Genomic DNA, 14,227 nt, shown 5'->3' on the forward strand with positions numbered 1-14,227 from the left:
ACCAAACTAACACCCAACTAAAAATGAAGGTTTGTTCTATATACATTACTTGAGTGTAATCATGAAAACCAAAGAGCTTTGAATGCAGTGTTCTCAGAAAATTGAAAGATCCATCAGTCTTAGTAAACATGTGGTATTAAGTTGTGCAAGCCCCAGTCTGGTCTTTAAAGATATTTTTCCCTCCATAATTCCTTGTTTTTTAGGCATGCTGTCTCACTGAAGAGCCTTAAACCTCTTCCACAGACCTCTCCTATGGAGGGCTGGAACACTGTGCCAGGGAAGAAGACAAAAAAGTTTTTCCCAACATGGGGGCAGAATGCTCAGCCCGGTAGGATTGTACCTGTCTTTGTGTGGCAGAATCTTTGTTGTTAGCTGGTTTGTCCTAGAGAGCTTAAAAAAAGATTAAAAAAATATATATGTTTTCACGTCTTAATCATAGATGCAGATTGCAGAGGGCCAAAGAATCAGAGCAAGTCAATAAAACCCCAGTCAGCACTACCTCCTCGACTTCAGCATACTGTGGGAACCAGGCAGCATCAGTTCTTATGTTCTGGACCCCAACCTCATCAGACCTCAACTGAACAAAAAACACCAGGCAGGAATCCTTCCCAAACTGTAAGGTAAAGCTGCCGTTAACATCTTTCTTACCTTGAACTCCAGCTGCCTGGTTCAGATGCTTCCAACATGCTCTTTTGAAATATGTTGCCATTGAATTCTTAAGAAGTGTTCCAAATCCTTAAGATTAGGTACAAGCACAGGAAAAATTAATTTAATTTATTTTATTTTTAACTTTTTTCAAAATTGCTGCCATCGTGAGCTCCCCCCTTTTTTGTGTACGGCAGCATCTTCCCTGGAAGCACCATACTCAAAACTGCAGTTCCTTCTTGGAAAGGGGATGTTTTATTTTCTGTTTGGAACTGAGGTAATGTTGCATGTAGTACTTATATTCCTTCAGCTGAGCGACCTGGTCTAGTGGCAGGGGGGCTGGAAATAGGTGATCTTAAGGTCCCTTCCAGCACAAACCATTCTATGATTCTGTGATTCATTTGTTATGAAGTCTTTCAAAATTGTACTGAAGTGACTAGATCATGAATAAAATCAGTTCTTCAGATTTTATGTGTATGGATAACTTGCAGTAGGCAGAAAGAGATCTGGTATATGTGGTATCACATAAGCAATGCTCTCACTACCATCTTTCTTCCTTCTAAACCCTGAGTTTGTGTTGTGTTTGATACTGGTGAATTTCAAAGTGATCCAGTTTCTTTGTTTTTTCCCTTTACAGAAAAGCAGAGCGGGAGAGAACCGAGGATCTGAACCACGGCAGCAGAGATTGTAACTACTTCGGCCTGTCTCCAGAGGAGCGCAGGGAGAAACAGGCTATAGAAGAATCCCGTTCACTCTATGAGATCCAGCAGAGGGATGAACAAGCTTTTCCTGCTCTTTCCAATGTATGTTTTTGTCATCGTTATCAGTAGTGCATTTTTTGTGCTCGTCCATGAACCTTTAATTCGCAATTGTTGTTTTGCTGTCCTTGCATTGCAGTACAAAACAAAAGTTAAGGATGTTTTCTTCACACTCAGTTCCTACATATAAGTATCCGACTCTACAATGCTTTATGTATTCAAGATAAGACACATACGTAGTAGTATCCCTTGGGAATAATTAATGTCCACCATACACAGTTCTTTAGGCATGTAAATACGGTAGACACGTGATAGTCTGAAGCTGTGAGCTGCTTTCTTTGTGTTCCTCCTGTCTTTGGAAGGCTTTTTGCACTCACAGTTACTCAGATGTCTTGTATACTGGGATCAAGCTTCCAGGTGAGGACAGAACTTGCTCTGAAGTACAGTTTAATTTAGCTGAGAAATAGCTCAGTAAAATGGCACCATGGTGCTTGAATTAGTATCAGAGACGACTGGGTGATTGTTTCTGATTTGGTACACATAAAACCTGTTTTAGTCATAAGTGACTTTTTGTTTTTAGCCTAAGAACTTACTGGTGTCGTGAGTAGTACAAATTCTTTGTCAGACTTGCTCTTTTCCTGTTGTGGAGCTAAGCTGGCTTCAGTGGACTTGTCTGTGTCTGAGGGAAGAATGTAGCCTTTAGATTTTCGGAGCTAAATGATGCAATTTCAAAAGACAGTGGATCGGAGTCTCACTATATCCAGGAAGTAAGCACAGCCTGTGTGTAAAGAGCTGCTGTCTACATAGGGTTATTCTAGAGGCATGTGAGGCTTTTTGGATTTAAATCCTAGGGTGAACAGGAACAAGAACCAGATGGGGAAGAACTGAGGAGGTGAAAGATGGGCCTTAAATCTCTTGCTTTGTGGAAGTGACTTCTTGTACTGTACCTTTCAGTTCCTAAGCAGTAATTACTTCTATTGGTGTAATCGAGAAGAAACGTACAGCTCTTTTGTGCTGCAAAGAGCAGGTTAAGACTGAAGCCTGATGGAGAGAGGTTGCTCCCTCTCTCTGAGCTGCGGTTGGCAGTGTGCTTGCTGTATTTGCTCACCTGCAGAAGGAGGATGTGATTTAAAAGCAGATAGTGTCTGAGTGAAGCAGTTTTTAGTTGCCATGTAAATTAATGACGTGAATGCTTTTAAAGGACACTTTGCAAAATTCACAATGAGTGAAAGAGCGGCTGAATCTGAATCAAGATTGGTCAAGACTGCTCCCCCCCCACTTCTGCCTATCACAGTACTAAGAATGTGTCATGAAGGCATAATAATATATCAGATGATGTCAAAGTGTCATCAAACTTCTTGCATAAATTAATATTTCTGCTTTTGTAAACTTCTTCAGAATCAGTCAGTCAGTCAGGCTGCCACCCAGACTGTGGATAACGTAAACCAGAAAAAGTTCTCAAGTAATGAGAGAAGAAACAGCAAGTGGACAGCAGAGGTGGAAGAGCAGAAGGATAAAGGTAAAAATATATGGGTTTAAGTCAAGGCTTTTTTTTGGTTTTTGGTTGCTTGTTTTTATTACCAGCATCAGAATTTATTCAAGATGGGGCATCTGTTTAGGCAGTGAGGGGAAAATTATCTTCAGTAATAGTGCCAGACTAAGCTAGGCTCAAGGTAGCAAAGGTGTGGTTTGGGAAGAAAATGCATGTTTTCCTACTTTGTGAATGTGGCAGAGAGAGCAGGCTCCTTGCTGGGATATTGTAGTAAGTGGGAAGAGGAATGTGAGAAACAAAAATACTGTCAGAGCTACCCTAGGTCGCATCCTGTTGAAATCAGAGCAAGTGTGGCAGAAAGTGCCGGTTAGAGGAGTATTAAGAGTGCTTACTGGAGTCAGTTAAGAGAAAAGCAGGTAGAAGTGTTCAGCGTGGCATGGTTAAGAATTACCAGACAGTGGTAAAGAAAAGAGGGGAGAAGGTGGTGTACAGAAGAGTTGAACACACACAACCCCCCCCCATTTACAGTACGAAGAGCTGTCACATGATGGAAATTTGTTTGGGTTTTCTCCCTCTGCCCAATCTGCTATAATGCTCTTTGTTTTCACTGGATAAGCTTTCCTTTTCTGTGAGGAAGTGGAACATAGCTGACACTGAGTTTGTTCTTGGCTTCTTCCACTTTTTTTGTTTTTCCTGAGTAAAAACTCTCTAGCCTCCTCTTAAAAGCTGTTCCTTCCCTTCATTTTTCAATATATTCCTTTTTTGTTCCCTTATCATTGGCAACAGCAGAGGCATTGCTGTTGTGTATTTATGGCACTTGTGCTCCACAGTCCCTCTTTCAACATGTAATGCCGCCCTGAATGGTCTCACAAGGACTGACATTGCCTATTTTTCATTCTTCAAACATCTGAAAACCAGTTTCGTTTGAAAACTGGTTTCATCAGCAATGCCAAAAGGAATGCTCATGTGGAGAAAGCTCTCTCCTAGAGTGCCATGAGAGATTTTGCTGAAGTGCATACCATGTACAGCTTTCTCTGTGTGTTTTGTGATGCCCTGGGTTGTGTTGCCTCTTCTGAAACTAGGCTAAAAATCCTGTGGGAATAAACTGCACTTCCTTCTGAGTATTTAGAGATTCCTATTGGTGCTTGGGGAATTGGCAGTAATTCTCACAATCAACATTGTTTTAATTTACATTGTTGTCCAGTTGCGATGGTGTATATACTAAGCTGTATAAAAGTACATGTCTATTTAGCAGCTACTGTTAAACTTCTGGGCATGAATTTGATTGACAAGCAGTTAAGTAACCAGATTTGAACATAAACTTGTGAAGAACCTGTACAGATCTTAATGTATGAAGATTATGCCATGGCTGTTTTTCAACACCGCGTTCCCCACCAAGTGTTTGCTGGTGCTCAAGAAATCCAACTTTCTGCATCAGTTCGAAAACTTCCTAGATATTTTGAACCACTGAAACCTTGTAAATTTATCTGTCCTGTACTCAGCTAAAACTAGATGAGACTTTAAGCTTCTGTTATCTTGAATATGGAAAACATTTTCACTTCAAGCAAAGTACAAACTTACTGCTTTTTCACTAGGAGGGATTTGGGATGAATGATGTGTGTTTTAAGGAGACAGCTGCATATTTTCATGCTTCCCTCAGGCATCACCAAAATGGTTAACAAATACCAGTAAACAGTTCCCGTAGAGCTTTGTAAACCCAGGTTGAAGTAGCTGCTCTGTTACTGCCCTAACAATTGTTTATTTTAGGATGCTTTGATCTTTGATAAAAATTGAAATTTAAGTTTTCTGAAGTAGTATGTGCTGAGGTAGGTTTTGTTTTGAAGGTTTAACTTGGGAAAGACAGACTTTAACTGGCTTAAGTTGTGATAGCCATAAATGGTGTAATGGTTCATTTACTAGGTTATGTCTTGGTGTTACAGAGTCAAATTCCAGGCAGATCCACTTAAGTCAGAAGCTTGAGCCAAATTCATCTGAGGTAATCTTAAAGAAAAGACCAAATTTTTGTTTAATGTTATTGCTTCTCTGATACATGATTAGCAGAGCAATAGCTGCCTTTAGAGCTGTGATTGCTGCTGCTGCTTTACAGCTTTTAGTGAAATACTTCTAAGGTTGGAGGCTTGTATTGCTGTTGGCTTTCTTCAGCCCCTGTAACCTGTACCTACAGTCTTTCTGAAATCTGAGTTCTCAAATCTGGGCTATCGAGAGCATTTACCAATCTGGATTTGTAATTGCTTAGTACAGCCTGTACTTTGAGTATAATGGGACCACAGAAGATTCGATGTTTACTAATAGCTTCTGTGTTAACAGACCATGATCGCTGAAGTTCAGTGAAGATTTGTGGCCTCTCGTTGGCTTTTAACCTTTACTGTTCTTTCAATGAGCAAAATGTTACACTAGTAAAATAGTGATTGGGTGCTTAGCCCACATTGTATGTACTGTAGTTTAATACCTTTGAATGCCTCTTTGAAAAGTAAATCTTACCATTAGACTAGCTGTGTCTGTTGTTTCTAACTTTGCTTTAGAAGAATAGTCAAGATGAGAGTTATCCAAAAGATTCATCTCCTTTGGAACAAGTAAAAACAGATTCTCCGGTTCTTGCTGAGCAAGTAAGAAATGTTTGTTTGATTTCAAAGTTTTCCAGTCAGGAGGCTTCAGACAAAGGGGAGCTTCATCACAGCCACGTATGTATTCTAATACTGGCTTTTAATTACGTGGTCATTTCTATGGTGATAAATGCTAGAATTACAGTTAAGGAATCTGTTATGTCCAACATACAATGTAAAATGACAACTCTTGAGAGAAAAGTAAAAGTATATCCTTTCTCTTCTGAGGGAGGGGTGTTTTTCTACCTTTCTGCTAAGATAACCATGCTTTTCAATTTAAACTCTTTACCTTTGCCTTTTCAGATTTCTCCAAGCTTATTGGTAATTGTATGTGAGGGTGGCTTTGCTTTTGGATGGGAAATACTTAGATTTAATGCTTGTGGAGGTGTTACAGCACTGATGGCTGGCTGTGGTACAGGCATGTCCTGGATAGAGCTCAGTGCAGAGTTCTTCACACAATGATGTAATGGATCTCAGATCTCTTACGTATACAGCCTGATATGTTACTAGTTAATGTTTTGCTGTGGTGATGGTGGTAGTCTGGATAATACTGAGCCATCAAGCCTTTATTGGTAGAACTTAGACACATTAGGGGTCATCAGCAATGGTGATTTGAAATAATTTAAAGTGATCTCTTTGTTCTTATAGAACCTGACAGAATGCTTACCAAGCATAACTCCAACACCCTCACCAGTCTTCTCTGAGGTGCATTTACCTCCAGCAGTGCCTTCTGTACCAGCCATTGTGCCAGCTTGGCCAAGTGAGCCAGCAACCTATGGACCAGCAGGTTTGGAGAAATGTTAACATAAATCAGAAATTACTAACCCTGAAAAATACTTCAACTGTTTTGCGAAATTGAAGGTACCTCCAGGAGGCACTGTTCTGTATAACTTCACATCCTAAAGGCAGTCATTTGTAGGAATATAGTTTCTCACTGCTGAAAGCTCATTATAGTTCTCGTAGAGCTTTGCCCATACGTATAGTTTGCTTTACTCCCTACCTGAAGGTGAAGACAAATGTGTACTCAATTCTCTGTTTTAATCCTGAGGGGGGTAGCATTGAGTTTTGAGGGGGCTTATTCTGAGGATCTGCTTAAGGTAGAACATGTTGTCAGCATGTTGAAGCTTGGTATGTGTTTGTGCTCTGTGTCCCATGTAATAAGCTCCTTGATTCACTAAGGACTCAGCTTGGATCTGGTATGTCTGGAACTAATGAGATCCATTTGGACCTGAACTGCAAAGCCAGTGTAATGTTTTCTCTGTGCTGTGTGTATCTTCACACGTGGAATTAGCTGTGATTCAATACTGCTCACTATATCAGGTGCTGTATTTTCTCTCCCACTGTTGTGTTTCTGTACAAGAACTAGCTTTCAAATCAGCATAATGTATTCACATGATACAGTTCTAATCCTGTCCTACCTGCCCGCATCTGTGACAGAAGAGCCCAGTTAATCTGTGCTGTAAATTAATCAGAGTTGACTGTAAATGACTAATCAGAATGAGAACTGGAGAGATTCACATAATAAGTTTCAGTTCCTCCCCTTTTTTCCCCCCCTCCTTATTTTCTGCTGGTATTTGTATTTTAAAAAATAAGTATGGGAAGACTTTGTCTGTTTCTGGACAGCTTACCTGTTTTCCTCTTTTTGAAAGCTATTCTCTGCATTTAGCCAAATCTTCTTTAGTGTATAACTTCCTGACTCAAGAATTTCTTCCTATATCTTCCTGAATATCTGGGGTCTGTCGTTTCCCCCCTTTTTTCCCCGCTTCCGTCTCTTGAAACCTGCTTTCCCACTGTAATTTTCTTTTGCGTATAGTTGAGAGTATACATATATGTGTTTTCCCCTTAGGTATTCCAGCCCAAATACCTGCTTCTTCATTGATGCCAGCCCCAGCAACGGGACCTGACTCTATTGTATCGCAGGCTCAGGTAACATCTGCTCCAGTTGCTGGAGTTCCAGTGTCGCTACAAGCAGTTAATCAGCCTTTAATGCCTTTGCCTCAGACTCTGAATCCTTATCAGGATCCACTATACCCTGGATTCCCTTTTAGTGAAAAGGGAGAAAGAGCTGTTGCACCCTCTTACTCCCTGTGCAGTACTGGGGAGGACTTGCCTAAAGGTGAGAAGCTGGAAGAAGGTCTGGGTTTTATACTGGTTTTCTTACAGATTCTTTTCTCTTAAACTGTAGATAAAGACAACTCCTTTGGTCCTGTTGTTAGTCTGTGTCAAAAGATCTAATTGTTGTCATTCCATGATTTGTGGCATGGGAGGGAATATTGAATAGAGTGGTAACCTTTTAGCTTGTGTTGCTAACATTGCAGTCATTTCAAGTGGATATACCTGGAAATCTGATACGATCATTTTGTGGTTCTCAGCTTGACACACCATAACTTGAAGTGTTGTAAAGGATTTTCTTTAGAGAACTGCTTCCTTTTACTGTAATAGGTTTTCTCAAGTAATAAAAAGCTTGGAAGTTACTGAGCATTTCTTTAATGGTCTGAGAAGATACAGGTTCTGGCATACGCAGATATGGGGTATGCCCATAAAGAACATCTTGTGTCTGACTGCATGGCGGTGTCTGTTTACTGGACTGTTTCTTTAAAAGCTAGAAGTTCAGTTCTGCAAACTGTTGAAACTGAAATTTAAACTGCAGTTGTGTTCTGGATGTCTTGCTGGGGAGGGGGGGGCTAGGGAACAAACCAGAAACCAAACCTAAAAATGAAAGACGGACATGCAAGCAGCAACTTAATACCAGTGTCTCTACTGAAGCGGAACTTTGTGCAGGGACTAATTTTTGGATGAGATGAAGTGTAATATTTTAGGTCTTCATAGATTTGATATTTTCTTTTTTTCTTTTTCCCCCCACTCTAGATAAGAATATTCTCAGATTTTTCTTCAATCTTGGTGTGAAGGTAATTCTTGAAACTTACGTTTTTGTGTTTGTTATACCATAAAATTCACTTGTATTTGGTAGCACTTAGAGTGCAGAAGTTTGTTTGCTGCATTTGTGTACTTCAAGTTCGTATTTAAATATTGTATCACAGAATGGGTTGGGTTGGAAGGGACCTTAAAGCTCACCCAGTTCCAACCCCTGCCACGGGCAGGGACACCTTCCACTAGAGCAGGTTGCTCCAAGCCCCTGTGTCCAACCTGGCCTTGAACACTGCCAGGGATGGGGCAGCCACAGCTTCTCTGGGCAACCTGTGCCACTGCCTCTCCCCCCTCACAGGGAAGAAATTTTTCTTAATATCTAATCTAAATCTCCCCTCTGTCAGTTTAAAACCACCCCCCCCCCCCCCACCTTGTCCTGTCACTACATGTCCTTATCAAAAGCCCTTCTCCAGATTTCCTGTAGGGCCCTTTAGGCACTGGAAGCTGCTCTAAGGTCTCCCCCAGAGCCTTCTCTTCAGGCTGAACAACCCCAACTCTTTCAGCCTGTCTTTATAGGATAAATTTGTGTTCTGTCAGAAGCAGTGTACAGTGAAAGAGGAAAGCCCCTGTGGCCATGTCCGTGTACTGGCAAAGCCATTGTAGTACAAATCCCTAGCATGTCTTAGGCTTGTTCCACGTGGCTTTGGCCATAAGGAATGATTTTCTTTGGTGGCTGTGCATGGAAGGAGAGAATGTTCAGCACACCTTACAAAGTAAATTTAGATTTGATAACTATGTGCTTAATACAGGTCTCTTTGCTTAACAGAGAATCCGTAAGTCGTTAGCAAGTATTCTGCTAGTGTTCTTATCCTCAACCTACATATATTTGGAACTGGCCTTACTGGTCCTTTGTATTCTGTAGGATATAGTCTGTCATTTTGGTGCTTCAGCACCATCTACTGGTCCATGTTCCATGTTGTGCTCCTCAGCTGTAACCAAACAGCACAGCAGACCTGGGAGCTACTTCTGCGTCACCCTGGTCCCTGGTCCTGCCGTGCTGTTATCCACATGCTTCCAGCTGCTGGCTCAGGGTGAACCGCCTGGTTCCTGTTGAGAGGAGGTCTGAGTGGGCTTGTCAGGATGGTTTGCTCAGGGGGCTGTTTCTACAGATGGCACACATGAGACTGTGCCAGACTTTGGGCTCTGTCCTCGAATGACTCCAGTGTTCCCATGGACAGCCATGTGCGTCCAGCAGCCTTGTATGGAGTCCTGTATGGCCTGAAATACGTCCATTTGTCATGTTGTATTATAAAAACATATCATAGAACCGCAGAATGGTTTGGGTTGGAAGGGACCTTAAAGCTCATCCATTTCCAACCCCCTGCCATGGGCAGGGACACCTTCCACTAGACCAGGTTGCTCAAAGCAACTTCTGGTTGTTTCAATCATTATCCTTTAGAATTTTGGAAAGTGAAGGGCAAATTGCCAATGAATAATTGTGGTTCTGGAAAACGATCTTGAAGAGTGTATCTTAAAAACGCATAGCTAAAGCTTGGCTTACCGGTGTCATGCGTTTAGATCAGCTATATCGAAATTGTTACCCAGTTTTCTTACTGGTCATACTTTTTGCCCATTTCAGTGGCATTTGGAAAGAAAATTTAAAAATAAGAACATCATCCTGGAGTCCTAAATACTTTGAATTAAGGGCAGTCATTGTAAATAAAATTAACCTTTACTTCCTGTAATTAACTGTTTTAAAATGGTAACTGACCTGCGTGCTATTGCGACTCTTCAAATGACCAAATATGTTCTGTTTTCACTTTCCTCTGTCTTGCAGGCATACAGTTGTCCCATGTGGGCACCACATTCTTACTTGTACCCCCTGCACCAGGCCTATTTAGCTGCTTGTAGAATGTACCCGAACGTGTCGCTTCCTGTGTACCCGCACAGCCCCTGGTTCCAGGAGGCACCGCCAGCTCCGAGTGAGAACGAACCCGCACGGACAAACAGGCACTTCCCTGTCCAGAGTGAAGCCCGATCCAACGGCCAGATCCCGCAGGTTGATGGTAGGTCTCCGTCGCTGCCTCTCATGATACCTACGGCTCAGGTGTCAGAAAGTCAAGGACAGGTCTGTGTAGAATCGGAGAATCCAGTGCAAGCTCTTCACGCAAACTATGAGGAGTCCCTGAGAGGGAAAAATGTGTTCCCACAGCCACACTTTGGACACAATCACTTTCTGGGAGCTGTTCCAATAGCACCTCCTTTCTTTCCTCACTTTTGGTATGGGTACCCGGTTCAGGGTTTCATTGAAAATTCAGTAGCGAGACCTAATGTCGTCATGTCACCTGAGGACAAGGAGGCAGCTGCTGGCACCTCTGCTGGCATGTACGTGGCTAAGGAATGCAGCCCTCCAGTTCCTGGAGGAAGCTCTGCAGAACAGCTCCAGAGGACTGACAGCAGCAGCGGGTCCAACACTGTGCCGTTCCCTGCGGCTGGTGCAAGGAAACTCCAGGAAACTCCAAAGGAAACTCCAGCCAGGGCACCTCAGGTGGAGCAGACTTCTCCTTCAGCTTCTCTGGCTAAGCAGAAAACAGCGGGGCAGCGAAATCGTTCCCCGCAAACACCAGGGACCGAGAGGCAGCCAGCAGTGCCCAGCACCCCGCCGGTCCTGCCAGAGCCACCGAAACATGAACTGAAACCCAGCATTCCCAGTCGTAAGGAGAAGAGTGACAAAGGTAGAGAGTCCAAGGGCACTGGCAGTCAGCAGGCAGAGAGCAGGGCGCAGCAAACCAGGGAGGAGAGCTCTGAAGATGAGAGTGAAGTTTCTGACATGCTGCGAAGTGGGAGATCCAAGCAATTCTATAGCCAGACTTACGGAGGAGGCAGAAGGCCCAGGCTTGAGTGGGGTTACTCCAGCAGGGGAGGATACCAGTTCCAAAGAAACGAGGAAGCCTGGAAAGGGCCGCCTGGCAGAGGCAGAGATGATGGCTACCAGTATCAGCGGAACTTCAGAGGGAGGCCCTACCGCAACGACAGGAGAAGGGCAACGCTGGGAGATAGCCAGAGGGGGCACCAGACATAGAATGAGTGGGTAATTGAAACTGTTAAAATGCAGAAAGAGATTTAAAGTAGCAGTTGAAAATCTTCGTATTTCCTTTTAGTAAAGTTCAAGATATGTTGTTTAACTTTTGGCGAGTGAAGACAAGGAGGATGTGAACTCCTACCATGTGTTTTTTGGGGGGATTATAGAGTTTGTTTGGCTTAGTAATTTTTCCTAAATGTCAAAGCAGGAAAAAAAAATAGGTTTAGTGTTTGGTCTTACTTTCTCCCCCTACAAAGGTTTGAGTTTGTGATAGAAGATACGTACATTTACTGGAGTGACAAATGACAGCATTTGATGTGATCTAGATTCTAAAATTGACGGTAACATTGCACCAAATAGAAATGTATATTTTATCATACAATGCCTTAGTTCTGAACTGAGCTAAAGGAATTCTCAGCCTACTGCACTGTTGTCTTTGATGCTTCCAACCCAAAGGCCTTTCATCTCAAAACCAGAAAATAATTGATCTGTCAAACTTGAATGTTTCTCTTCAGTGTGTTACACGTGTGGCAGCCAGCTAGCCCTGGGTCTTAGGTATTGTTGTATATAGTTCTTTTCATATTCATAGGGTATATTTTTGAATTTTACAAAGCATTTATTTGTTGAACTCAAAATCAAGACAGGCAGTCGAGAATAGCTGGGTGTGAATTGATGAGAATGGCTGTTTCCACCGAGAATTCTTACCGCTGGGGTGACGAGAATGGTGCCTATGCCGACTGAATAATGACAAAGACAATAAAAATGTAGATGCTATGCATTTCCAAAATAATTCTGCACCTGTTATAATAGCAGAAGTTTTTTAATGCCACTTTAACACTAATGCACTGACAAATCCTAGGTATTTTGTGAGGAGAGATGCATAAAGGACATGTTACGTTTTTTAAGTTTGTATGATCGAGCTACTGTTCAGTATTGTTTTGTTGTTGCACTGTTGATGCAGATTCGTGTTTTGCATGTACAACTCCTTGCTGTAACTACTCTTAAAAGCAAGACGGAGCGTCTCGGTGCGCTCTGCTCTTTCCCCACCGTTCAGAAGAAAGTGGCTTCTGCCTTATATTTTTACACTGTGTTGGAGTTCTGACGCTGTTTCTTCTGACCCCGATCATGATCCCTGCAGTGTTCCTGTTGCCTTTGCAGTTTGGATGTTCAGCTGTCCAGGCTCAGAGAGCGCAGTGTGCAGTGTTCACTCGGCTCTGTTGCTCTGTAAGATTAACTGTTGTGTATATTTTTATATCTCTGTATATAGCAGTGTAGGTGACGGTACCTTCCGTTCGTGTCCCAGATACTATGCCCTTGATTAAGCAAACCTGAGCGATAGCGATGTGATAGTTCTTTTCAGATGCATGCTCTGTATAAAACCCTACTTAAAATAAATGTTTTGTCTTTTCACTTTCTTTCTAAATTACATCTTTCTACATTATATTTACATATTTCAAACTGTTGCAGTGACATTTAATGTATGGGTTTATTCTGATGGAGCTGCTCCTAGACAGCAGCAGAACTAAACCAGTTAATACGTGGGCAAGCTGCAAGAGGACATAAACTGGATTTCTAGTTCTTACTCAAAACGGTGGGGGGTAGGGCCTGTGCTGGGGGGGTCTTGTTATTTTAAGCTGAATACTTCTCATAAATGCATTTGGGATTTTGGAAGATGCCATCTTCAGTTTTTTCAGATGGAGACTTAAAGGGGCTTCCTGTCATCCTTCCTGGGAGGTCCTAAAATGTAGCTACAGTTGTAGCCCCAGTCAATGGAACAATTGTTCTGTGCTAGAGCAGGCATTTAATCATGGGCTTTGGTGCAAGAGTGGAGGCCATGTGCTTTCCACAGAAACTTCCTGGGAAAACAAAGGCATGGCAGTAACTGGTAGGGCTCTGCTTTTAGAATTTACTGCTAAAAATTGACGTGTACTATTTAAGCTGTACCTGTGTCACACCTTACTCCTGTAGCACAGTTAAGGACCGAAATGTGCACATGTAGCATCTTCTCCACCTTCACTGTTGGCACAGCAAGTATAGTTTTCTTTGGTTTTGCCAAGACTCAGATTGAATGGCCAAACCCTTTACCCCGGCCAAGATGGTTTAGGCTGTGGGATCCCACTGGTGAGTAGGGGGACTATATGTAATATTCAGCATGTACTGAACTGTGAGATAATGGCTTCAGCTATCTGCTAAACCACATCTTTACCTTACCCTCATTAGGACTGATTAACAGAAGATGCAGAGTTCAAGTCCAGAGGGGTTTGCATTCATCTGCATGACTTAAGTGTAAGTTTTAGTGCAGCAGTTTGTCTAAACAGCTGCTCGTGGTGGCGAAGGCTGTGCTCATTACCTGTACTTCGTGGAGTACCTCTGCTGCTCTGGTGCAGATGGACTGGTGGTGTCAGTGAGACAGAGCAAGGCAGTATGTATGTATGTATAACCAAGGTAAGTTATGGCAAGGCAAACCAGTAAGACAAATCCCTGCCTTCTGTAGCTTACAGAGCAAGAATGGCCATGAAGAACACAGCTGTGTTTTCTCTCTCATAACATTTTTCACATGCCATTGAAGGCAGAGCAGAGAACTGTTGCATGGACAATACCCTTCCTTACTGTCTCCCCCAAGGACCTTACTTCCTGTGAAAAATTGTTTGCTTCAATTTTGTCTATAGCAAGGATCAAAATTCTTGCATCTTCACCGTGTAAAACTGTCATCTCTCCATGGCAAGCACCTCCAGATGGAGGAATGAGTTGGAAAACC

The 14,227-nt window shown here is 42.4% G+C and overlaps 1 protein-coding gene across 1 annotated transcript; it reads left to right on the forward strand.

The window, feature by feature from the left end:
* The first annotated feature begins 1,359 nt into the window (after nucleotides 1-1,359).
* Nucleotides 1,360-12,880, forward strand: LOC115610941 (OTU domain-containing protein 4-like). The gene is made up of 7 exons (XM_030493081.1): nucleotides 1,360-1,448; nucleotides 2,802-2,922; nucleotides 5,439-5,597; nucleotides 6,168-6,306; nucleotides 7,366-7,635; nucleotides 8,388-8,428; nucleotides 10,225-12,880. Exons 2-7 carry the CDS (start codon nucleotides 2,869-2,871, stop codon nucleotides 11,467-11,469), a joined length of 1,908 nt encoding a protein of 635 aa, XP_030348941.1. The 5' UTR covers nucleotides 1,360-1,448; nucleotides 2,802-2,868; the 3' UTR covers nucleotides 11,470-12,880.
* Nucleotides 12,881-14,227: the final 1,347 nt, after the last annotated feature.

The sequence above is a fragment of the Strigops habroptila genome, chromosome 7 (assembly GCF_004027225.2).
Source record: "Strigops habroptila isolate Jane chromosome 7, bStrHab1.2.pri, whole genome shotgun sequence".
NCBI lineage: Eukaryota > Metazoa > Chordata > Aves > Psittaciformes > Psittacidae > Strigops > Strigops habroptila.

Excerpts from the sequence above, each read along its gene's own strand:
- LOC115610941 (XM_030493081.1), top strand. The coding sequence starts at position 2,869 with ATGAGAGAAGAAACAGCAAGTGGACAGCAGAGGTGGAAGAGCAGAAGG. Across the intron at positions 5,598-6,167 it reads GGGAGCTTCATCACAGCCAC|AACCTGACAGAATGCTTACC; the intron begins GTATGTATTCTA and ends TTGTTCTTATAG. Across the intron at positions 8,429-10,224 it reads TCTTCAATCTTGGTGTGAAG|GCATACAGTTGTCCCATGTG; the intron begins GTAATTCTTGAA and ends TCTGTCTTGCAG.